The sequence below is a fragment of the Erithacus rubecula genome (assembly GCF_903797595.1).
Source record: "Erithacus rubecula genome assembly, chromosome: 2".
NCBI classification, from domain to species: domain Eukaryota; kingdom Metazoa; phylum Chordata; class Aves; order Passeriformes; family Muscicapidae; genus Erithacus; species Erithacus rubecula.
Window position 1 is genome coordinate 14,464,953 of NC_136685.1, and position 26,479 is coordinate 14,491,431.

Below are 26,479 nucleotides of genomic sequence, written 5' to 3' on the forward strand. Positions count from 1 at the left end.
GGTGCCAGCTCATTTGGGAATGGCCATGTAGCACAGCAGGGAGTGATTCAGGTAGAATGGATTTTTTTTAGCTTCCCATCACCGATTTTATAACTGCTTCCTTTTGTCTCGGGCCCTGCCCTGAGGCTCTGTAGACAGCAAGTCTTGACCAGCCTCTTAGCTTACAGCCTGGGCTCTTTTTTCAGCATGCAAAGCAGAAGCAAGAGGGAGAGCAAGGGCTGGTTTAGGGCCATTTAGGATATCCACAAGATGGGGACCCAGCCCTTGGTCAGCACTGGCTGAAAGGGTCAAAGCATTTCAAGTGAGAAGAAGCCGTGGGGACACGCCCTACAAAGCTGACCACAGTGTGATCACTTTTTGTAATTATTTAGGGGAAAAAATCAAGCAATCCTTATCATGACAAGATTAGAAGCATCATCAAACCAAGCACTGGCAGCAGCCCCAATGGCACTGGCACTGCTGCCTGGCAGAGGGCACACCTGTGCCCTTATCACAGACAGACACCTGCCACCCCTGAGCAGGGCTGAGCAGTGCTCCCAGTGTCCCAGAGAGCTCCCAGCTGCTCCAGCTGTGTCTCTCCAGACCAGGGACTGGGCTCTGTCTGGGAAAATGTTCCAGTGGCTGGAGCAGGCAGGTTGGTTCAATCCAAACTCCTGGGCAGTGGCAGCAGGACAGTGCCCTGCTCAACCCAAAGCAGCAAGCTCAGAAGTTGGAAAGCAGATTCAAGAGCAGGTTGGCAGGGCCAGCACTGCCTGGCTGGGGCTCCATCCAGCTCTCCTCTCCTGCTGGACACTGAGCAACCAAGGACTTGATTTCCCTGGTGCTGAGGAACCACAGGACTCCATTTGCTTTTCCCCATGTCACTTCACCCTCTACAAATTTCAAATTTCACTCCAATTCACAGTCTTTTTCAGCCTGGTGACAGCAGCCACCTGCACAGCATAATCCTCACTGCTATAATCCCTGAGCCCAGGGCTGTCTCTCCTCCAGGTATCAAATTCCCAAGACATCCAAACACCTTTCCATTGTGTTCCCACTCATCAGAGCTGCTGCCAGATTGTCTAATATTTAATTTCATTGTAATAATGGCTCCAGTGATCTAAAACACAAACCAAATAGAGGAGCATCAAAGCTCCATGCTCATAAAAACCCTTGTTTGATAAAGTTCCATCAAGAAGCTAGAGACTGATGCAGAATTCAACTTTCCCACACAAAAAGAGGTTAGATCTTAAAAGCCTAACTAAATGTTTTCAGTGTTAGAGCCCCGAGTCATGCCCCAGGAAGAAGCATGGAGTTCCATGTAAGGCTCCCTGCCCTAGGAGCTGCATCTTTGGGGGCTCACCTTCACTTCCTTTAAACTCACTTGGATAGAAAAGGGCTGAGGGGGTGTCAGGAGGAGGAGGAGGGAGTGCACACACACACACACACACTCAAGTGAAGGCTGAGGAAAATGGTGGTATCACACAGCCAGGGAAGAGGGAGTAGCAGCTGTTTGTCAGCCAGCCCTGCAGCAGATTCCATATCATGCTGAGGTTTGCTCTGAGATGGCCACACACCAACTGTATGGGTTGTGCTCAGTCTTCCAGCAAGAACAAACTCAGGTGCAGATGGCACAGGTAATCCTCAGCACTGGTGCATCCCCCAGTCACAACACACTGCAGCATCTTCCTACATCTGGGACAAACCCTGCCAGCAGAGCCTGCACAAGAACTGCAAATAAATAAGGAAATAAGCAAAAGTTTTCCTGGCCTTTTCCTAGTCCAGAAATCTTCTGCCACCCATGCTGCTCCCACCCAGCCCCAGCATGCTGACACAAGCCTGGTGGTTGGGAAGATGCCGGCACAGGAGCTGCTCCAGGACAGCAACTGCTGCAGGGGCTGGGAGCCAGCTGCAGCAAAAGCTTGTTGAGACATTTTCTGACAGAGGAACAGAGGAGGTGAACACCACTCCACATCCCATGGCACTAGGATTATCCTGGAGATGCTAGTGTGAATTTGGTTTTCAGCTTGGCAAAGTCAGTGCCTGCAGCTTCACTAGTGTTCCCCCTACACAGCTGATCTTGCCCATGGATGTTCTGCTCTCCTGCCAAAGGAAAGGGTCCTATGGAAGCAAATGCTGCAGCTTCCCCACACTGAACTGAACGAGTCAGCTGGAATGAAGCAGAGAATGAGAATGGGGCTGGCCACTTCTCATATGGGAATAACAGCAAGGCTGGCACTGGGATTGTTTTCTTTTGCAAGGAGAAACTAGGAAACAATCAGCAGGGTTTCACAGATTCCATGTCAGAGGAAAATCAAAGGGATAAGAGCAGATGCATTTGTTATATAGAAGACTCATCATTAGAAATGAACATATAAAATTTAATAACTTGGTTTAAAATACATTTTCAATTAAAAAACAGCAGGCAAAACAAAAAAAAAAAATCAGTTTCATAAAACATACATGACATTGCTGCTACTGTTACAAGACCCGTGTCCCAGAGTATCTTATAGTGGAAAACAATCGTCAGATTTAGTTCACATACTTCATTAAGCAGTAAAAAGAAATAACATTCATGTCAATCTTACCTCTATGGAGACTCTAAATCTACTTCCCTGACCCTAGACCAAGTTTCCATAATAAAACTTCCATTTTCAATAAAAATGTGTAAATATATATATATGTATTCTATATATCAGGTTTTAAAAAACCTTCCCTTGCCATAGTAAAATGATTCCCAGGGCAGTTGAGGGAGGCCCAGCAGGAGGCTGGTGCTGGCTGGCCATGAGTGCTGTGTGCTCTGCCACTGTGCTCTCCTGTGCAGGGGCAGCTGCTGGCCAAGTCCCTTCAGCATCGTGCTGCACATCAGCCTCTCCCCTTCAGCCTCGAGCCCACCTGCTCTGCCACAGGGCCACAGTCTGTGTGCAACTCCAGCCACACACACACAGTGCCCAGAGCATCACCACCCCTCTGGTGGGGCCCATCAGTGAAGGAGGAGAAGGAAGGAGGGGAGAATAGAATAAACCAGCTCAGGACTGATCCAAATACAAATCCCAAAATACTGTATTTTATATAAATCACTAAAAAAGAAGGTGGGGAGGGACTTCAAGTGGTCTGGACTCACCACCAATGGAGAAATCAATTACACCTAGAACAGTCCAGAGACACCTTTGCTCAGGCTGGCTCTGAAGACCTTTGATGCCAAACCACTGCCTCCACAGGCAACCTGCTCTTCTCACTAGAGAAAACTGCCTCAACACCCAGCCCAAATTTCTGTGATTTACACCACTGCTCCCTGTGCTTGCCATGGATAGGAGGACATGTCTATGGGTCAGGAGGCTGCCCCATCAACCATCCCACCTGAACATGACCCATCCTGCTCAGAAGCCACGAGCTCTGGCTGAAGGGCCCCGTGCTCCAGGGGAGGCCCCAGCACAAGCACAGCCAAAGGGGGGAGGTCTCCTATTCTTGCAGGTCATGCCCCTGTTGATCAACTCAACGTGGCATTTGCCTCCTTCTTCCCAACAGCATTGTGACAGAGCTAAACAACAGTAGGTTACAATTTGTTAACCATTAAGCAGAATCATTAATTTTTAAGTAAGATCACATGCTACTTTTCCGGACTATTTCTCCAGTCTTTCCAGGTCGACCTTCATGTTCTAGGTGAGGTATGTGCAGCTTTGTACTGTCTGAAAATGTTAAAAACCTCTTTCATAACCCAGATCCCTAACTAAAGCTCTGACACTGGACCTGTCACTCATGTTCACATGCTCACTATGTAACAGAGGTTTTTGCCTTAGTGCTGCCCTTTAAGTGCTCCTCTCTCACTTGCTATTAACCAAAGAGTGCCTTTCCTTCATAAGCACATGCACATGACGAGTAAATAGCACAGGGCAGTACTTTTTGGAGGTCTCTGGCACTCCCAGCTGGGGCTCAGGATGCCTGCTGTGCCCATTGGGTGTCTCCAGCTCAGCAGTGGGCCATGGTATGTACAGACACCAAGAATGCATAACCTAATTGGAGGCCCAACTCCCTGCTAACACTTGGCCTGCTGAGCCATTTTGCCACCTTCCTCTCTCAAAAGCCTTGCCTGTGCATTTCCAGATGTTGACATCCTAGGCCTTGCAAGCTGGCTCCATCTAGCCCATGGCTTCATCCAGCCTCAGCTGCTGGTGCAGGCAGCATCCAGCTGAGCCTTAAGTGCACTGCTACAGAAAAAATCCACCCTCCAGGAGACCTTCTTTCTGACCCCCAAACACAAGACTTGAAGAGAACTGCATCTGCCCAGCTCCTCTTGTGAACCAGTTCTCAGACTTGGCCCAAATTGCCTCCCATGACAGCAGTACACAGCTGGTTCAGGACTCAGTGGCAGTTCATAACAGAAACCAGGACTTCCATCACCTGTCTGTGCATGAGGATTTAGGAGAGAGCTGGTATATTTTTCCTTCTACATAGGAAGATATCCATGTTTAACAAGCAGGTCTCTTGTGCCTTCTATGAAAGTACAAATGTGTGCTCACCTTTGGTGCATGATAAGGGTTTGTCCATTTTTAAATATCTAGGTTAAATATGTTTTCTCTGTATATGGCATCCTTTTAGATGGGCTTCATTGCATATATTCACGGTATATACAGAACACCATATTTTATATATATTATATATTGCTTATATGTACACATTTACAAACCTTCAAAAATATATTGCACTTATATACAATATAGCTTCATCTGATGAGAGTTCACACAGTTACTAAGGCGAGTTCTTCATAAGCAAGGCAGTTTTACATTTCTCCCAAACGACACAAGTGATTTCAACAGTCTGCCCTGGTCACAAGTAAACATTATAGACTTTTCTCCAACCTGCATGCAACTCCTACTAGTATCCATTAGTAGTTTTGCAGCTCTCCCTAGCAGAAAACAGTCCAGTAAAACGGCATTAGGTGATAACAGGCTCAAACATGGTTACTGAATAGATAAATAAGACATCACCAGTCTAAAAGGCCACCTTCCAGGAGATTTCCCCTCCCATAGCTACTAGTGGTTTATACACTAGTAAAAATATATACATGCTCTCCGTTTAATTGCTGATCTTTGCTTGCCCATTTCAAGTGCAAATAAGGTCATGAGCAAGAACACAAACACAAATGTATTAAGCAAAACCACTGCTCTGCTCCCCAGAACAAGTCAAACATCTGGCTTTCTTCTGGAGATGATTAGTGTTTTGCCCAACATACTGAATTATGGGAAAATGTTCACTTGAGACCTTTGTTTAAAATCCACAGTGATCTGTGATCTTAGATCTCAGTCAAAGTGAGCTTGTAAGATCCTCCAACCTCTTCAATCTGCAGCTGGAAGGTATCTTCATTAGAATAGTGTTTCACAATGTTATCATCCATATTGACCAGAATTCTGGAAAAACAAAATAGATCAGGTATTTTACAGTTCTTTAAAACAAAGAGTGCAAAGGCACTCTCAAACCTAAAAAAGCCTGGACTACCCAAGAGTAACACAAGATTCATCTCATCTGTTCATCTCTCTCTGACTCATTGCTTCCCACAGCAGATCTGGCTGCTGAGCCAAACCTGCCATCAAGGCTGGCAGCCACACTTCTCAGGGTCTGCATGGAAGGATTAAATCTGGCTCCTGGACCAGGGAGGGAGAGAGATCTTGGAACTGGCAGAATCCTCTAAAGCTGCAGGCACCTGGGGCTCTGAATGGGTTTGCTTGCCAGGTATAAACTATCAGCACAAAACTCTACAGAGCTCCCAGGGAAAAAAACCACCCAAGCTTGGCCACTTCTTTGATTTGCCAGAAAGGTCAATACCTGTGTGTTTGTGCACACACACACCAAGCTGTGCTTAGCAGTTACAGATTCTAAGCTTTTGCAGCTGTTCTGGTGGGGTAATCTGCTATGAAAGCACAACCCTGGAAGGGTGCAATTTTCTGGCTAGAAAGAGAAGGGGCTGAGACACCAAACTGACTTACAGATAATCCAAGAAAATTACTAAGAAATTAAAAGATAAAACAAAAGCAGACAAAGTTCAGAAATTCAATTATGCTACAAAATAAAAAGATGATGAAGTATGGCCTCTGGGAAAAACAGATACTTCACAACTAAGTTTTCTTCAATTTAGCCCACAAAAAGATGACCAGGGTTTAGTAATTGTAGTCAAATGCAGATAAAAGGAGCCCAGCCACCAAAGGAACAATTTAATATGGGTTGAATGAGTTTCTTAATCATTGGGAGTCTTTTAGCAAACTCAACTCTGGTTCAAATAACAATTAGCCCAGAAAGGTGACTTGTATTTACCCAGGAAGCCAGACTACATATTTCTATAGGACCCTTCCTATAGTCTTCCAGTCTACAGCTCTGTGGATGATGTTGGAATGTGTGTACTTGTGGGCACACACATAACAACAGATGGCATTCACAGACAGCTGTTGCACAGGTACATACTCACCCTTTTTTACATTTTTTGAAGATTTTTCCTATTTTATCAAAAGGAACTTCATACTTGTCAGATATCTAGAACAAAAGAAAGCAATAATTGGTGAAGCAAGGAGAGTGCTGTCATTGTCTTTCACTTCCTATTTTACAGAAAGGAACAACAACAAAAAGCCTGCAAATGAGAACAACTGCTCTGTCCTATAAAGGTAACATAAATCCAAACCTATAGCATAAATCTACAGATCAGAACACTTTCTCTGCATTTAGCTAACTTCTGTGCAAAAAAATTTAATCATGTTTGAATCAGGTTTGAAACCTGGCTACTTACTTCTCATACAGCAACCTCGTGCCCCTTCACTCAAAAGCCCACCCATTAAAAGCCCACTCCACACCCTGACTCATTCTCTCTTGGCTCTCTGTTCTCTTAGCATACTGAAAACCATATTTAAATTCAGTGTCAGAGTGATCAAGTGAAAACTAGTCATGACAGTGGCTGAAAGAAGAAAACAGCAACAGAGAGAGGATCTCTGCTGCTAAGAACATGAGGTGATCAGAAACATTCCCCTTCCCCAGCAGGGTGACATCAGTGTGGAGCCACAGCCACTGACCCTGGCACTTCACTGCACAACCTCCAGGAAGTGGGAGGTCAGTAACCTAGCCTGGTTTACTTTGGCAAACTGCTCTATCACATGGAGAGTAAGGACCAAACCAATACAGTGCTTTGACATGCAAATGTACAGGGAATTTCCCCCAAGCTACAGCTGTGAGCACTTGGTTCCTTGCTTTCAGATATCAGAGTGAAGCAACAAAGGTACAGCTTCACTTCAGGACTATGGGCTAAGGGAGGACCTCAGAGCCTTCAATCCCTCTCTCCATTGGCCCTCTCCCTCCAGCTGGCAAAGCCTCATAGCCAGGGAGAGATAAAGATTCTGTTACAGAACTATCTCTACAATGATCTGCCTGTACATCCCCAAAGCCCCTGTTCCCTGAGCATTACTCACAGAAGGAGACAGACAAACATCAGTTTTGAGCTCACACCAAACATTACACTACTCCTTGACTTAAGCCCTGTAGTTCCCTTGCTCTGCAGCAGCAGGGAGAGTGGAAGGCTCTTTTGGAAGTCAAGCATCAGAGAGCAATTTCACACGCGTGTGCACAGACATATAAAAGTCTTCAGCAACACACAGAAGCTGGGACTTGTAGCTCTGCATTACCAGCTGGTGAAGGGGCAGTGGAGGGCCCCAAACATGACTCTGAAAGGCTGAAACAAACCCAATCCACTGGACACTTTCTGAAAACACTCCATTTCCTAACAAAAGTAACCCCTTTGGCAAGACGAACATCCATCATCAAGCTTGACACACTTGGATCTTCAGGAAGGCTTCTTACACCCAGACCCCACATATGTGGGGTAAGGTACTTAAAAGACAAACTTCCTGAATTCCCTTGATAATAAATTACAGCATGATTTGCAATAATTTCCATGTTATTAAAGGAAATCTCCCTTATTCTTCTTATCCAGAAGAGCAGAAATGTGTGGACACAAGCTCTGACTGAAAGTCTCCTATGGCTGGCCTAAGTCTCCTGGGTAGCCAGGGTTTTTTGTAAGGACTATAAACCAGCCTCATGACTTACTGCTTCCATCAGGCCTTTCAGACATGGGGTCTTTAGCATCAGTGCATCAAAGACTTCCTCTGACTCTTTTCGGACATACAGCAGCACTGGAAGGCAATTTGGAGAGGAATTAGCTGTGCAATTGCTCCTCAGGAAAAATCTGCATCCCACAGTGGCTAAGCACATGGGGACATCCACTGAGGATCTTATGAAGAAATATACATACATGCATTCAATATTCACTTAAGACTGTAGCACAAGCACACACAGCTAGTTAGGTCAAAACTTGCCTCTTGCACATAAAGCCATTGTATGCTCAAGCATCTTTATTGTCAAAACACTTTTGTATTTTCTTTATTTTATCAATTATTAGGAAAAAAGTCATATTTGAAACAAAGAAAGGAGGAACACAAAACACAAATCTTTGAGACTCTTGGGTTCTTCCATATCTTACAGTCATTTTCCATAAGACTTTTCACAATCAAATGATTTGACAGATGCTATCACAGCAGGTGAAGTCATCCTGGACACCTCCTAATTTTTAAATAATTCATTTGTACAGTTCTGTGCTCCTCCTACACTGTCTCATCTTTCTTCCTACCCCTTGCTGTGTTTCAGTAACCCTCCTACCACCAGAGCTGACACACAATGTAGAACTGGTGTCCTGCTAGGAGGGGAACATAAGAGTGAGAACCCCAATTAGGTGAGCATCCCATTCTCAAGCTAGCACAGACTCATTGCATGTAACATCAGCCTCATTAAAAACTGCATTAAGGCTGAGGAATATGCCAGGAGAGCAAGAAAGCTTGGACTTTAACAGCTTTGCTGTCTTTAATCCATCTTCTAATGACTAGGTATTGCAAGTCTAATGACTGGATTGTTTACAAGGGTTCAGCAGCCACAGCTTTGACACACCTGCAATGTAGAACAATTATTGGCATTTCTCATAGAACAAGGTGAACTCAGGACAGCACAGCACCTTGATGCATTTTGTGAGTTGCTTGCTAAAGGCAGGTTTAAAAAGAGAGGACTGTAGGCTTGAAAAAGAAGGACAGGACACATACTCTCCTCAGTTACAGCACAATGTCAGATGAGAGTGAGCCAAAGGAGAGAGAATCCCTTGGGCCTTCTTTTATGGCATACAGCAACATTAAAAAACAAGAAGTCTGATTTCCTTCTACAAAATTCATCCTTCCTTACTAGTTTATCCAGACTGCAGAAGTCCAACCCCATTATGGTCAGACTTGCTAGACTTAGCATTTGTTGCTTCACAGGTTTAATACCTCAAGCTAAGTTGCAGTCCTTCTAAACACAGCTATCATCAAGCTGGTACACAACACCCCAAAGGGACCTCTCATGTCCTTCCACAACACCACAGCAATGTGAAATTGCACAGACTGAAATTTAGGTAAAAATTAGCAGAATATTCTCTTAGCTTGGCTTTCAGAGATGAACATCCCATTTCCTGGCACAATGAAAGATGCAATGGTTTTATACCCAGAACCAGTTCTTGGTGCTCATTGCTTGAAGTCGTGGAGGAAATTTCCAGAGCATTTTGTAGCAGATTACATGCTGAATTCTCTGTCCCAGTCCATTAGGGTACTGGTAAGCTGCTCACCTCATCTTGACTCTCTTTCCTTATAGGTACAGAGCCCATGACTGGAAGCCCCCAGAAATTCTCACAATGTAAAATATTTGCACAGCTGAACCACATCTTGCTACATGAACTGTCACTACTCAAAGCCAGAAAAATCAGTCTGAAATATACATGGATATAAATTAAAAAATTCTTTAACCTTAGACGCATCTATCACGACTGGATAAATACTCCAAAAATTCAGTCCCTGAAAGAAGAAAAATACCTCTTTTTGGTTCTTCTATTCTGGCCATCTTATTTGGAGTAGCAATAAAGTCCTCTTCACCAATATAACCTCCTCTCTTCAGGTTGGAGCTGTCATTGACAGAACAAAATGTTAGCAGTGATACACTTACAGGGACTTATCCCTCTGTCTGAGGACAAGGTGTCAGGAAGTTGAAGGGCAGCTCTTACCTTTCACCCTCTAGTTCTTCTGAAGCAACAGGAAGGACCTTTAAAAACAAAGGGCAGATTTTGTGAATATTTCATCCAGAATGAGAATTAATTTTCTCTTATAATCTTCCAATGCTATATCAAATGATGCTTTGGCTCCAAAAGTCAGTAAACATGTTCTTAACCTTTTTTCATAAAAAATAATAAAGGGTCTCAAATAGAGACAAGAACAAAGAGAAGCTAACCAGCTTTCCACTTGGACTGGTGTAGAGTCCTCTGACAAAACTCAGCACTAGGGCCTTTGTAGAAAACATGCAGAATGCCAGTCTTATGGATACAAGTTTATTCTCCATCCTTGCTAGGAGTTCAGGCAATGCTCTCAAGAAGTAAGGTTTAGATTATGTTAGAGCATGGCAGGACTCCTGGCACAGCAAAGTTCAAGATTTTGAAACCTGGCTGCATGCTAATTTTTTCCCTTCCAGTTTCTTGTGAGCTGGAACTTTCCAGGAACACTGAGGCAGGGTGCTCTAGCAGTGGATCACAGAGCTGACACACATGCCAGTTCCACAGGATAGATTTTCATCCTGCAGCAGGCACCTGGAGGAGTCTGTACTGTACAACAGCACACCAGGATCCCAAGGGATGTTTCAAGAGAAAACCACCCTGCAGTTCATGCAATGAAAATGCTATTGAAAAATCCTTTCAGGTTCAGAGAAACTGGACTTGGTAGGAAAATAATTTTCAATGATGGTGAAACACCCCTAGTTAACTCCAGCCAATGTATCTTGGAGCACTTCTTGCACATGAGACTCAGCCTGTACTTGATTACAGCACTGCTGCAGTCTGACATTTCTCATGTACATATGCACATACAGCATCCCAGAGCCTGTTGATCCCCACAAACACATCTCAGAGCCTGTTGATCCCCACAGCCCTGAGCTCTACTCACGTGAGCCCCACGCTGCAGGTTTGCAAAGTGAACATCAGGGATGAACAGGACAGGCTGAGTGTCCAGGTCCATGAAGGGCTTGAAGATGGTGATGTCAGTACGCTTGTGGGAGGGAAGCATGGGCACTTTGACATCAGAAACTGCAGAGACAAAGATGGGGATAGAGGATACTGAAGGCCCTGATGGGGCCCTGCATCATTTAAAAGGTACAGACACTGATGAACAATTCTGCAGGCAGGGTCCAAGCAAAAAGCTCCTGTGCTAAAGGAGTTTGAACTCTGAACTCCATTTCTCAGCTGAGGGCTTGTTTCACAGAGTGCTGCAAGCTGTCTCCACCTCTCCAACTGAGCAGCTCAGCTTTGCACAGATATTAATCAGGATGGACAACAACCTGGTACTCAGCCCAAGACAGGAACCTAGGTCTTACATGTACCAAAGCCATCCAAACAGAGGGCAAAAACTGCCTGCCCCACATTGTCCCTCTCCATTCCCTCAAAAGCTTGCTGGTGTTCCCATGCCAGGAGGATACAAAGAAGACAAAGGGACAACATGCATGTTCCCAACTGGGATCATCTTAAAGAGACAGCACCGCAGCAGCACTGTACCACAGAGGTAGTACAAATACTTGTTTGTGCAAATTGTTATATTTAAAGCTACATTTTGATTCCACACTTCAAAGTTTCACATTCTGGTTCCTCTCACTGTTCATCCTCAGGGTGCCAGTCCCTAGTCCATCCCCCCAGGATCAGCACTGTGTCCCACAGAGCCCTTTGGCTCTCATAGTGTACCAGATGATGTGACACAACCCACCAAGAGGACAGACACCACCCAAAAAGACCCTCTGAGGAGAGAGTGAGGCAAGTGGTGCCTTAAATTGCATTTCAGACACATTCATGTCAAACTATCACAGCTGAAGACTTTATTCTACCAAGTGGAAACATATCCATCTGAGGTCAAACCAACTGCAAACAAAACAAATGTTTTTTTCAAAAAAACCCCAACCCTTTTTCATGTCCTCAGTAGGAAATACACTGTTTTCTCCTTGCAAAACTCATCATTTTAAAGATTGCTGAATTTCTGGAAAAATAACTTTGACCAAAAGCCACCAACTGTTTCTGAATTAAAAATTAAAGAATTAAAAAGCCCAATATTGCACTTTCCAGGAAAATAAGGATCACATCGGGCTAAGCCCAATCCTAGAAAACTAACATTGGAAAGCAGCTTTTGCAAAATCATAAGGTCCTGAGAGATGTGCACTGAAACTGCCTTCCCTTTCCAGCCATGATGCCAAGGGCTGCATGCAGCAATCCTTTGGGAGCTGCTGGAGCTACTGCATCGTGAGACACTAACAGCACGCTAAACCTGCCTCTTGTGACACGCCACAAAACAAGCCAAAAACCCAGCCCTCCCCACAGCTTCCCCTGGGCTAATGGGCTCCCTTCAGCATTATCTCCTGCAGCTGCTGCTGTCCCTGCTGTGTCAGGAAGGTCCTGCCTGGTGAGCTGAGAGGGGAGCTGCTGGACCAGCCGGGCTGTCACAGCAGAGCGAGCGCATGCGCCTGCCCCGTGCCAGCACAGACACCTTCCTTCCTTCCCATCTCTGCTGGGGAACAGCCAGCCAGACACAGCACCTGCCATCTGCAGCAGCTAAAGCAAGATGCTCAGCAGGGAGAAACTCTTCATCTGTTATGTACTGCAGTGCTGAGGCCTCCACAGGCTTCACACATGCAGAAACTTTGGAATACTCGCTAAGGACCACTCTGCTCTAGAAGAGTGAGCATAGGACTGAGAGGCTGAAAGCTCATGCTCATGGCTGCCATGGCTTTGCTGAGGAGATGCAAACACATTTTTAATGTAAATTAAAAGCTAAGTTTAAGATCAAGCTGAAAATAATTGGAACGGATAATTCTCACTGCCACCTGGACTGGGAGGGGCTCCAGCACTGGCCAAAAATCCCACCCTTCAACTGCTGCAACCCATACCTGACTGAATACATGGCAGGAGCCCATCTTGGCCAGAAAGAACAATACAGAATGAAGCCCTAAATGACACAGTATGTTGCAAAACACAGTGACTGTTCCATAAGGAACTGCTTACAACAAGCATTGGTCCACAGAGGATAAACATTTACTTGAGTTCTACTGCACAAGCTATTTATAGCCAAAATGAAATCCAATATTTAAAATACTGATGAAATAAGTTCTACTTACAGGCATTCAGCTGAGAGCTGGGATCGGTGCACTTGCCTTTTCTTTTGCTTTGCTTTCGCTCTTCATCCCTGATCTTCCTCTCTGCTCCCTGTCAGACCAGAGATAAGGGGAAAGGAATGGGGGGGGAGAAGAAAAGGGGAGGAGGGGAGAGAGAAAGAGAAGGGATTTTTAAGTTTTTGAGGTTTTTTTCAGTTTCAGAGGCAGGAACACCAATTCTTCCGGAGCTATTTTTGTGGAGGTCAGTTCCACAGTACCCGAGCTGCAGGTTTGCCAAAGTGTGCCAACTTTGAGATCTGCTTGCTTTTGAGTCCAATCATCTAATGAAATCCAACAACCATATCCAAGATGCAAACACTTGCTTTTCTTTCAAGTCAAATAGAGATACAATGACAAAAGACACCCACATCTATAACAATTGTATAAAGCATTAGATAAAAATATAGTTGAAGTGTTTAAAACAATAAAGAATTGCAGGTTCACATAGTTTAGGAGTTCCTTTGATTGTCATTAAAATCTACAGAAGTCACACCACACTTGGATCACCAAGTGCAAGATACCTCCTGCACATTTCTCACAGAGCCTGCAGCAGCTGCACCAGCTTTCACTGAGCTCAAGCTGCAGACCTGCACTGCTCTAAAGCAGGGATTACTTCTCTTTTTATCAGGGCCATGTGGAATCCACAGATTCCCTAACTGATTCATGCCTGCACTGCTCCTGGCCTTCCAAAGCAAGCAGGGAGGGAACAGTGCTATGTTGCCATTTTTTTCTGCAAGGTGCAGACAGCTATGATGGAGAAAGAAAAGGAAGGAAGAAGTTTTGGAATAGTGTTCATTCCTTCAGCTCTGCCCAGACCTCATATGTGACAGGGGTTAAGTCAGGAATGACACATTGCCAACTGCATGAAGTGATAAGCCCACAGGAGATCCCTGACACTCAGTCCTGGTGCTAACACTACTTCATCGAAACTGGTATACAAGCTCTGTCTCCCAATACCTTCCTGCAAAGCAGGACAAAAGGTAACAGTTACTTGGCCACACCAAGCCATTATTCCTCCTTCAAAGCCGCCAAAACACACCCACATCCTTGCACAATACTGGAGGAAGACTTGATTAGCTACAGCAAACGAGGTGTCAAAACTCCTGTGGCCATGGACTGGGAATCTGTGCCTAATGGTTCATGGGAGAAGGGGAACCACCCTCCTTACTTCCCAGTAAATCAATGTTCTACGGATGCTAGGCTGCCCATGCCTGCTGGTAGCACTGGACTTTATCTGCACCAGCAATAAAAAGGAAAATTAGACAAGATACTTGATACACATTAACATGTATCATCTTTCCTTACCCCCAATGAGAGGGAAAAAAAAGCAGCTTCAGGCAGCTGTGGTGAAAAAAAGAAAAAATTATACATGAAGACAGAGGCATTTCCAGCTTTGCTTGACCCAGTAAAGCCAATATAGCCCACGGCAGTGAAGACATCCCACCTAAACCTCAGCACAGCTGGACCTGAACACCTCTGTGTCATCCCTTGCCACCACAGTCACAACACCTCAGCTTGACAGCAGAAAGATTAGATTTGGTTCCAGATCTGATTTTTACCTTTCATGTGGAAATAATGAAGTTGAGCTACTCAAACACTGCTACAGAACAGCAGCTGCTTCCTTGTGGAGAACATGCTGACTCAGCAGGAGCAGACATTTCGAGAAAACCTCTGCCCTCCCATTCCCTGCTTGAAAGGCAGCTTGATGCAGGCTACTGGGGCCCAGGCAAATACACCTCACAACCCACATTTAAAAAAATCAAAAAAACTAGTTATACCTTGATAACAGGCTTTTCTGCCCTGGCAGAGCTCAGCGAACAGTGGTTTCAAATGCTGGTTTTACATTAGACATAAGGAGAAATTTTTTTCTGATAAAGGGGGCAAGGTACTGGAACAGGCTGGCCAGAGAAGCTGTGGATGCCCCATCCCTGGAAGTGTTCCAGGCCAGGTTGGATGGGGCTGTGAGCAAGCTGGTCTAGTGGAATGTCTCTGACCATGGCAGAGATCTAGACTAGATGACCTTTAAAGGTGCTTTGCAACTGAAGGAAATCTCCATGTTGCTGCCCAGTCACATCAATGCTCCAGCAGCCTTGCACCCACTCTTTCCTCCAACAGCATCTCACTCCTTTGTTCCTATCATCCCAGGAAAGCCTTTCCACAGCACTGCCCCTTGCTGCCTGAGGAACAGCAGATCACATAGGGCAGCACCAGCTCTAGTCTGGGAAACCTTGTATTTAATTCTCCTCATCCATATGTGGATGCATAGCTTAGGTACCTTTCAGAATAGAGGAGGTCTTCCTCCTCTGGGACAGGTCAGCCCCATCCCTGCTCAGCCCAAATATTGCTGGGCCAAGCCTGAAGGAAGCTTGTGCCATAACATTCTGCAGGATGACACCATTATACCCATACTGCTTTATTCAGGTCCTGAAACCACACAGGAGTAGATGAAAACCAATATTCTGGGCATTGCAAGCACAGCCTTGACAAAGGAATAGAGGCATCTCTGTTAGGTAGCCACATCATCATAATTTTCTGCTGGTTTGCAGTTTTTTTCCAACAGACCTCCACACTACAGACTTGGCACTCCATAATGAAAATATGGGTAACAGAATTTCTACAGGTAAGAGTGGGCACATGAGGACAAACACCTTCAGGGCTGTAACAGGTGTGGGTATTATAGTAACAATGGTCCTATAAACATTGAAAAGCAGCTGGCTGATTACATACAATTGGATACAGGGCAGAAAATAGGTGGTCCTTCTGAAATGCCAATGTTCTTACAGGAGCCTGGAGCAAGCAGCCAGCATTAGGGGTTTGTGTATGATATGAGATAGCAGGGAGTGCAGGGATGGATTCTCTGAGAGGATGTTTATTCCAAAAACCAGCTTCCCTCATGCCCAACAGAGCCAATGCCAGTCAGGTTAAGATGGCCAAGACCCATCAACAATGGTGGTCGTGCCTCTGGGCTTATGTGTTTAAGAAAGGAAAAAAAAATGTTCTGCAGCAACAGTCAGAAGCAAAGTGAGAATATGTGACATAAACAGCTCTGCAGATCCCAAGGTCAGTGCAGAAGGGGGAAGCCAGGCACTGGAGCACAGATTCCCCTGCAGCCCTTGATCTCCATGGAGCAGAGATGCACCTGCAGCCTGTGCAGGACCCCACACCAGAGCAGGGGGATGCCCAAAGGAAGCTGTGATTCCATGGGAAGTGCTGGAGCAGGGTTCTGGCAGGAGCTGTGGCCCCATGGAGAAAGGAGGCTGTGCTGGAGCAGGTTGCTGACAGAACTTGTGGCCCCCTGGAGCACCAACAGAGGAGCAGCCTGTTCCTGAAGAACTGCACCCCATGGGAGGGACCCACACTGCAGCAGTTTTTGAAGAACTGTAGCCTGTGGGAAGGGTTCATGCTGGAGAAGTTTGTGGAAACTGTCTCCCATGGGAGGCACCCACACTGAAGCCAGGGAAGGGTGTGAGGAATCCTCCCCTGAGGAGGAAGCAGCATCAGAGATGTGTGAACTGACCACAGCCCCCATTCCCCTGCACTGCTGCAAGGGACAAGGGAGAGAACTAGGGAGTGAAGCTGAGCCTGAAAAGAAAGAAAAGGTGAAAGGAAGGTTACTTTAAGATTCAGTTTTATATTTTATTTTCCCGTTTTGATTTACATTTCTCCTTCCTATCTTTCCTCTTCTTTTAATTCAGGTACAGTTTGCAAAGTATCTGAAGGAAAAAATCAAGAGATTAAGTAAAAATCCCAAAGGGAAATAAAAGATGCACTGGCATTACTATATTACTAGATTTGCTGAAATTTCTGCCATAGCTTGAAAGAAGCCATTGGAGTCTATATGCTGACTGCACATCTGCCTTTTTATTAACCAATTTGCCTGTCAGTCATTTTAGCACTGTGCCAGTGATTGATTGGACAATTTAGGAGTAAAAGATCCCCCCCATCCTGTATCAAGTCTGTCCTCTCTGTATTGTAGAGAAAACATGTTGATAGCACACAAGACTCCCAGATTACTTTGGTGAAAAAAAAAAAAGTTAGATGATGCTTGCTTCAGTCTCATCTAGAAACATGAAAAAGAAAATAGAAAAAGAAGGAAAAATAAAGATATGAAGAAATCTCATGAGACCCAAGCCTCTCAGGACTACTGGCAAGTCTTTAGGATGGCTCTGGAGAGCCTTTGCTAAGTCCCTGTAAATTCCATGCAGAAAGTATCCCAACAGGAGCAGCTACAGGCAGCTCTCCCAGCTGTGCAGGAATGCAGAGGGACCCATTAAAAGCCTATAGACGGACAACAGAATGTGGCAGGGTGAGTTGATGGGATGCTACAGCAGGAGCACAGTGCACAGGGCACCAAATATTTTGGGAGGTAAGCAGAGACAGAACTGTGGTGCACAAGATGAATCTTTGTGTCAGTGTCCCAGGGAACACCAGCCAAGAGCACACAGTGATCTGGCAATGCCAGCACAGGACCAGAGAGGGGTTACAGACCTGCCTCAGCCCTGCAGCTGCACAGAGAGCATTTGAGCTACCACCTAAAAGCCTAACTATGAAGACAGAGGCTGGATCCAAAGAATAAGAGGCCCAAATCAAGCAGGGCATCAGCAAAATAGGAAGTCAACATGGTTCACAGCACCAAAATGTCTGGGGAAGTCCAGGAAGCATTTATCATGGCCTAGAACAATCTTGGTCACTCTGGAAACAATATAACACTACTTGCCCTGGACCTTCCAAAAACTGCTTAAGCAGGAACAGGGTATGAAGACAGGGAAATTTCCTTTCTTTGCAAACTCAGTTAAGCTTTTACAGCTGTTTTCAGCTCAGTTTCTCCTGTTTCTTTCACAGCTCCTGTTGAATACTGGCTTTGGGAAAGGCATTAATTCTGTGTGCTAAATGCATTAGGCAGAGCAGCCCAATTACAGTACCCATTCAGCCTGTAAATGGGCTTTTTTATGCTGCTGTATCTCACGGTGGTGCATCTTTTGTTCACAAGCTCTGCAAGTTATTGGTTTGGGGCCTTTTTGTAACAAATGCAGTATGAAAACATGAAGAAATTTAAAAGGACCAATACAACAGAACTTGGGCAAAAAGACAAGCCTGCACTTGCTCCAGTCAATGGCAATGATTTCTCCTGCTGAAAGCTCTTCCCAGTGTTAGTCTGCCACTGGCTGACCTTTCTCTTAAGTCAATGCTCATGAACTCTTAGCACTCCAGCATTTTGAGAGCAGCAAATTTATTTGAGGTCACTATAACATCTATGAGCCAAGTAGAAAGGGTTGAAATTTTTTAAACATAGGCAGGACTTCTAAGTGAGCCAAAATAGCAAGTGACATAGTTAGGGGAAGAAAAAAAAAAAAAGAAAAAAAAAAAACCTGCTAAGCTGTGGAACAGCCTTTCCAAAACAGTCACTGGCACATTGATCCAACCTTACCTTGTCACAGAAGACTTTAATTTGGCAGTAGGCTCTGTGGACAGGTTTGTTACTCCTGTTATTGTAGCTGTAAGTGTCAATCTGAAGATTCAGGGGCAGACCTTTAACTCCCTTCTGAGAGGAAAAATCTGTGCTGAGGCAGTTCACAGAAATGAAAACCTGCAGAAGAGGAAAACAGTAGCTGTCAGTAGTGGCACATAGAGTCCTGACTGACCCCTGAGTGAGATACTCAGGGAGTGCTAAGGCCCAAATGTTGGTCCTTGCTACAAGCAGCACCTTCTTTCTTCTGAGACACCAGGTAAAATCCCCAAGAAGCAATATAACATTCTTAAGTCTTTACATAAGGCATTGGAGGGCACAAAGCCACTTTGTCCAAAGCAGATTTCAACAAACCCTCCAAACTTTAGGAAAACTCCACTCATCTTTCCACCCAAGAACTCTCAAATGTCACCATCAAACTTTTAGCACAAGGAATGCTTCTACAATCAATCCTCACTGCTCAGCATTTATTAGGATCTTGATAAGAACAAAAACCATGTTCCAAAAACTTCATGTTACTTTGGGTAAGTTAAATTTTTTCACGAGTTTTACATGAGTACAGGTTATGCTTGAAAGTACTCGGTTGGGTTTTTTTTCTAAAGGCTATTAAAAGCTTTCTAAAAATATTAGACAATTTGTAATCTTTGAACACAGAAATAACTCCATTATTCCAGTGAAGGTTTCTGGGCTTTACACTAAGTTGAACACTGCTTTGAATATTCCTTAGTAAGACCTGTAATACCCTGTTAACATTCAGATGGAAAGGGTAAGAGAAACATTTCCATTATTCTTACAAAAATTAATTACAGGGAAAATTAATTGCATGTTTGAACATCTCTAATTTCATTTTCATAACTGCTTGAAAAAACAACAAAAAACCATCTCAAAAACACAAATCACGCACAACCAGAGAACAAGTCCAATGCTGCTTAACAGAATAAGGAAATACCCTTAAGTGGATATGAGCAGATCGACCAGAGTACTTTGTATCTAGATAATGGGCTTGCAGCGAGCCGGGCTTTTCTACAGACACAATGCCCATTACCGGGACATCTCACAGCCCTAAGGATTAATTACCAGGAATTTACGAGCCACCAAGACCTGCAACAGCTTCTCTGCTCTCTGCCTGAAGAATAAAGGCTGGGAACTCACTGCTTTAAAAACCAATCCAAGCCTCGGGAGCCAGGAGCGCCCTCCCGGAGGTTTTCCAGGGGCTCCACGCCGGGACCGGCGCTCGGTGAGGCGGCGCTGCGGGCTCGGCAGCGAGGAGCTGCTGCCGCCTCCCGGGGCTGCGCGGCTCGCACAGCCCTGCACAGCCACGGGCGCTGCTCGCACAGGGCCTGCAACATCCTTTACCGGCTGTGGCAACGATGGGAAGTGGAAATGCACAACCCTGATCTGGGGATAGTTTATAGCCATTGTTTTTTCCCTGCCACGTAATATAGATGAATAAAAAACTGGGGCACGGAGGAAAAACAGTGCAGGTGAGGGGCTTCTCTCACAATAACTTGTCTGAATATTGGGGATTCTCACGCTGCTTCCTGCAGCCCCTGTGCCCTGCTGGGCAAACAGCCCCCTTATCCCCTCATGTGCACACACCATCCCAGACATTCCAATTCCAGTGTCCCCACCAGCCCTGCTGTGCCTAGGGATATGGAATGTGTGAAACACCACCCAAGCCAGGCCAGCACACAGGCAGAGCCCAGCCCTGACCCACGCTGCTGCCTCTGCCAGGAGCCAGCGTGAGCTGCTGCTCCATGCCTGCCCCTCCAGCTGTGTCCCAGCATCCCAAACCTAAGCTGTTCCACGACAACTTCTTGTGAAAGCATTAAATACATCCCAAATCACAGGAAAATTACTTTAAAATAAGCTGTTCTCAGTCTTCCCCAGACTAACCCAAAGGATGGCTTTGACTGCTTTTATCCACCCTGCTTCCCTTTTTGCTACCTTTGGCTTTGCAAGGGCATTTTGCCTGCAGTGCTGGTACACCCTGGGGGAAAGCTTCAAGGAGTTTGAAGAGCTGCTCTCACCAGCTTGGGAGCTTGGCAATCAGATGTATGCACAGCCTGAATAATTGCATTCCCTGAGCAGGGGTTTTGTTCCTTAAAAGACCCTCAACTCTGGTGTTTGCATATTTTTACATTTTAAATTTTAATTTTATATTTACCTACACTGAATATTCACTCAGCTCATTTCTGTATGAAAAAATGACTACATTCTTTAAGAAAAACATGCCCAAGCAGCCACATCAGCAAGTCCACCATCACCTCAACATTTCTGTGAAATCCCTCAAATGAGTTTCACACCACTGGGCACCAGAAGATTCAGTGTGCAGCATCAGTCAACAGTTCCCTAGCACATGGTGTCACTTCTTTTCTGAGACTTCATGTTTTTAGTTTTTATGGCTTATCAGCTAGACAAAGCCTGCTGAGCTGAAGGCAGAAGAGTTGATCTCAGCACAAAAGACACAGGTTACTACAGCAGAGCTGCACAGGTATCCCATGGGAATTTAGGATTGCCTGTCAGATGACAAAGATTACCCTCCTACTTTAGAGTCTCCTCATTTGATTAGCTTTGGCTTTAAGCAGCTGACTTCATTTTCATGCCATTTAAATCTTCAGGACTCTAGGCAGGAGATGACAACTAAAACCTAATCATGTCTCTGAAGCAACAGAGAGCCAGCCTGTCTTCTGTTTGTACTAAACCATTTCAGTTCAGAAGGAGCATCTACTTCTCCCTACCCATCTGTAACTCCTATTTTTGAGGAACTTCAGGTTGCCTCAATTTTCACAAAAACAGAATTTTAGCAAACAGCTTTTCCAGTTTGGGCTAAGAGAGTTTCAACCAGATTATTTACGTACAGCAGCATTTGACTTACATTAGAAATGAAATGTAAGGCCAAGTGACTGCATCAGCTATATCCCCACCCCAAAATTGCCAGCAGAAAGAAAAACGTAACCACAGAAGTTGCTCTGCGTCTTCAGCCTGCTGAGCAAGATTCCTTTTCATGTGTCCAACCCAGTTTTCTAAGGGCAGTTCCGCATTCTCAGCTATATTAAGATTTGTTGTTACTTTTAAAAAAAACATTTTCATCTCACCTCCCAAGATTCAACATAAAGACAGTACTTTAAAAATAGAGCACTGTCAAGCCTGGGCACTTACAAACATGAGTCAAGCCCTCCAAAGTAACGCAGATTTTCTTTAAAACTGAGATTTGTAAAGGGATTAAAAACCTGTTCCCGAGTTATTTTGCTTGCTTGGCAGGTGAGCCTCTAGTCTGTATTTGACTACATATAGCTAGGCTATCACATATCCAGCCTTTTCTCTCTAGCCAAAGACAGGCTTTATTTCCCCTTTTTTTCTGTTGATTTTTCCATGCTTCTTTTAACTCCTTTTAATGAAAGCTGAGATACTCATTGCGGCAAATGGCTTCATAATGGTGGCATCTCAGACAAAAAGCAAACAGCAAGAAAACTGGGAGCTGCTAAAAAACTGCTAACCTCCCATACCTGACATTCACCCCAGCACTCCAGAACCTTCTTTCCCCAGCACCATGCTGGGTTTCCTGCAGCCTTTGGGGCAGCCCAGCTGCACACAACAAAAGACTGAAGGCAGAAGGATTAAAGCACCTCTCCTCTGGGATCACACTGGAAGGTGGCGTGGGAAGAAATCAGACCTCATGACTTCTGTCTGCTTTAACCATCCGACCCCTCGTGCCCCTCCTCACCTAAGGTGGGAGGAACACACCATGCCTACATTCAAATCCACAAGAAACAATCTTCCATTTTAATAATGCAGGAAAAAAAATTAATCCGACAGCTCTGCTGCGTGCCCTCGAGGAAGGGCAGCAGAGACAGCCAAGTTCTTTCCACACAGCACCTTTTTTAAACAAGATCTGCCTTTCAAACAAACCAGGAAAAACAGACATAATTAAAGGGCAATCAAAGCACTGCAGGAACCTCTCTGTCAGCGAGATGAAAGATGTCTTTTTGAAATGAAGGCTTGCAGACCCAGATCTCTTCTCCTCAGTTTATCTTGGACACTGTACTCTTTTGTCACACAAAAAGCACTAGCAATTCTGATGAGTCCAAAGGCTACGTATGCAGCAGTTTCAGATGAAATGTCACCTCGTGCAGGCTCATCTGCCCAGCTGGAAAGGAGCAGTAAGTTCTCACCCATGGGTGCCACAGGCAATGGGGAACAACTTGAGTTAGCACACCATGAACTCTGATCAAACACAGGCATGGGTAACACTACCCTGCAGAGTCTTACACATCCTTCTGGATAAGGACCTACACAGCCAGACTTGAGATTTTTCCAGGGTGATCACCCTGCTCCACATTTATTTCATTTCAAGAGAAGGCAGGTAAATGGTATTATCTCCTCCTATTTATGAGTCTTTATACTTCTGTGTCCAAAGGATAAGACATTACTCAATCCAAGTCCATTGGGTATTTCTTTCTCTATTGAGAATTCAGATAAAAACCTGAGCTCTTTTCTCACACTAGTAATGCAAAAGCCTCTCATTTTAACCACAGAACAGTTTGGGTTGGAAGGGGCCTTAAAGATCGAGTCCAGCCCCCCTGTTATGGGCAGGGGCACATTTCACCAGACCAGAAGGCTCAAAATCCCATCCAACCTGGCCTTAAACACTTCCAGGGATGAGGCATCCTCAGCTTCTCTGGGCAACCTGCTACAGTGCCTTAGCACCCTCACAGTGAAGAATTTCCCAATACCTAATCTGAATCTGTCAGTTTGAAGCCATCCACCCTTGATCTGTATCACCATCAGCCCTTGTAAAAAGTCCCTCTCCAGCTTTCTTTCAGGCCTCCTTTTGGTACTGGAAGGTGTTCTAAGGTCTCTCCAGAGCCATCTCTTCTTCAGGCTGTACAACCCCAACTCCTCAGCCTGTCTTCACAGGAGACATTCCAGGATATGTTACAGTCAGTCTATGTTATAATCAACTTCAAATTGTCAGGATGTTTTTGATTTTGAGTGACTCTGCTTGTACAGAAAAAAAGAGTTTGGGGCCTACAACACAACCAGAGACAGGTTAAGCTGCAATGAGCTGCTTTCCAGGGAATGCAGCTGGATACTGCTTTTCTTGTCCTTGGCTATATAGTTTCAATGTTAGGTCCAAAATACAGTAGGCAAAGGGGTTCCAGTGGGTCTGGAGACCATTTTCCTGACACAAAGGCAGCCTCTCCCCCTCCCATAAAGAAAAATTAACTGGAAGCTCAAAGTTTGAACATTACTGATAGCTGAAATCATACAGTTTTCTAAAGGCTTGGACAAATATAAACAGCAAAGAGAAAAAAAAAAAAAAAAAGTATTTTCTAAAGATTTGTCCCCATATGTTTCCTCTATGCTGCAAGCTAGCTGGATGCAAAACATCTCCAGTCCAAAAGCCTTATGAAGTACACCAGCAGAGTTCCAAGCCCTTCTGAGAGGCAGAGCTGTCAGCCTGGGGACTACCTTGTGCCAGTGTGGCTTCCAAGATTGGCTCTGGGTGAGACCCAAGCAGCTTTGAGTGCAGGCAGGGCAAGCACAGGTCTGCCTGCACACATCCACAAAGGCATGTCCTAAGAAAGCAGTGCTGGGAAGACTCTTCTGTATTTAAAAGAAAAGAAACCCCAAACCCACACTTTGGTAAGATCACCTGAGAGGTGGCTAATCTTACTGCTCTCACATGCATTTCTTCACCTCCCACATGCACCACAGGTTTTGCATCAGCAGGAGGTGAGCCAGGAAAGAGATAGAAAAATTGGGCAATTCATGCACCTGTGGGCTCCTCAGCCTCCTCCTGCCTTTGGGATCGGATGCTCCAAAAAAGGCTTGTCTGGCAGATGGGTGACAGGGCTGCATCCACTCCAGACCTGCTCAGGCAGACCCAGCACCATCCTGCTTGCAGCCCAGGGGAGTTAGTTTGCATCCAAACCTACCAATCCCAGTCTGGGTGACTGACAGAGGCCATCATGGGTCCCACACCACGTCAAGGAAAGACAAGTGGGAAATACGATCTACCTCCAGATAAGGAACATCCTCCTAGCAAGTTTACTCCATCAGCAAAACAAAAAGGAATGGTAATGAAAGGAAAATACATATTCCTGCTCACAAAGAGCAATGCTGATTGCTATTCCAACCTGTTCCAAGGCAAGGAAATATAGGAATGTCTCTGCTCCCAGCACCTGGGAAACCTGGGGATAATGGTTCCCAGTCCTACTGATGCTTCCTCCCACCCCACGCTTTGATAAGATAAAGCTGTCTGGCCAGGTTTTGTTAGGGTAGTTGGGAAGAAAGTAAAAACAGCAGCTTGGCAAAATCAGTGACAATATGTAGTAAAACAAAAAATCCCAAATGAACAAAAAACTCAAAACCCCACAAAAAATCCCTAATGCACCCCCCCATATCAGCAACACAAGTCTCCAAAACAATGACAAAAGCTGAAACATGACAAAACAACACAAACCAGTGAATTAAGTCTATAAAGGCAAAAAAAATGGCTGAAAAGAAAGAGTTACCATCAGGTAAAAAAGGAATAAAGAAAAGGGGGGGAAAAAAAAATCACTTCCTAGTTTTCTCTAATGTCAAGAGAGTTTCAGCTTTGGGAAACACCCTGTGAGCTTGTACTTGGAAGACCAGACAATGGCAGAGGCTTGGGACACCAAGTTCAGAAAAAAATACTGAGTTGAGAACTTGCTTCTAGTTGTCAATGCTTCAAAACAAGGGCAGCATATGCTTGTTTTCCAGAAAACCCAGGACACAGCAGGGAGAGGTCAGTGTTAAGAGGCAGGTAAGCAATACTTGCTATGACTTTCCTATGTCACTGCTCCAAAAGCTGTGTGTACCTGTGCCTCAAAGTATTTGTGGTCTGCAGCCTTGGCTTCACACCAATCTCTTTCCTTTAAGTATGTTTGACTCATCACATTTCATAGTTTCATTTCCAACTAGTCAAACCTGTACCTCCTCAATGCTGCTGAAGGTGGCAACACCTTCTTTAATGAGGCATATGACTGCTGCTTCATTACAATGGCATCCATATGAATGTATGCAATATTCATCAATCAAAAAAGTTGAAATTCTTCCTATAGAGAACACCAAGGGAGGATTATGCTAAAATAAACTCTTAAAATAAATCAAAAGTGTACCACCCAGCCTCACTTCAAGCTGTAGCAAGAGATCCACCCTCTCCATTAATTGAACTCCTCTAAACAAAATCTTGCCAGTACATGGGAGGATCTGCCTAGAAGACCACCCTCATTGCCTATTTTTCTATTTCAAAAGGCCATCCCAAATTATATTAGGATCATTAATTAATATTAGGACCATTCCACTCTTTTTGGACAAAAAAAAAGTAATAAAAAAGCATTGTTTAATTGCTCTGCCATTCAGGGCATCAACTAAAAGACACCACAGCATCTTCCCTTTGGTGAAAAGGCAGCAAAAAGCTGTGTCATGATATTCTCAAGCCCAAAATGCCTGCTATACCCTCCCCATGTATTCCCTTTTAGTAGAAAGGGTCTTTTCACACAGAGCATCTGGCTTACAATGCTTTTTTTTTTTTTTTGAGGGAAAGAGTAGGAGGACAATAGAACCTTTAATGTGCAATGACATCATTTTTGGCTACAGTCCCATTAGCCAGCCTAAAGCAAGCCAGACCAAAGCCCTCCATGGGGCCCTTCTCTGGGAGCTGCTGGAAGCAGGGCTGCTTTTCAGAAGGGACCCATTGGGAAGCACAGAAGGGGTGCC

At 44.8% G+C, this 26,479-nt stretch overlaps 2 protein-coding genes across 4 annotated transcripts in view; both read right to left on the reverse strand.

The window, feature by feature from the left end:
• Window positions 1-26,479, reverse strand: part of KLF11 (KLF transcription factor 11) — a 66,503-nt gene that overhangs the window by 23,988 nt on the left and 16,036 nt on the right. The window lies entirely within an intron of this gene.
• GRHL1 (grainyhead like transcription factor 1) overlaps window positions 4,621-26,479 on the reverse strand; it is a 38,448-nt gene continuing 16,589 nt past the window's right edge. For 2 of the 3 annotated variants that reach the window (XM_079298072.1, XM_079298071.1), the window contains exons 9-16: window positions 18,692-18,850; window positions 13,228-13,315; window positions 11,019-11,158; window positions 10,091-10,128; window positions 9,903-9,991; window positions 8,062-8,147; window positions 6,440-6,504; window positions 4,621-5,387 (exon numbers count right to left, since the gene is read on the reverse strand). In XM_079298072.1, coding sequence (XP_079154198.1) covers window positions 5,273-5,387; window positions 6,440-6,504; window positions 8,062-8,147; window positions 9,903-9,991; window positions 10,091-10,128; window positions 11,019-11,158; window positions 13,228-13,315; window positions 18,692-18,850 — 780 coding nt within the window. In that variant the 3' untranslated portion in view covers window positions 4,621-5,272. The remainder of the gene's footprint in view (window positions 5,388-6,439; window positions 6,505-8,061; window positions 8,148-9,902; window positions 9,992-10,090; window positions 10,129-11,018; window positions 11,159-13,227; window positions 13,316-18,691; window positions 18,851-26,479) is intronic. The other variant, XM_079298073.1, reaches the window with a different exon arrangement.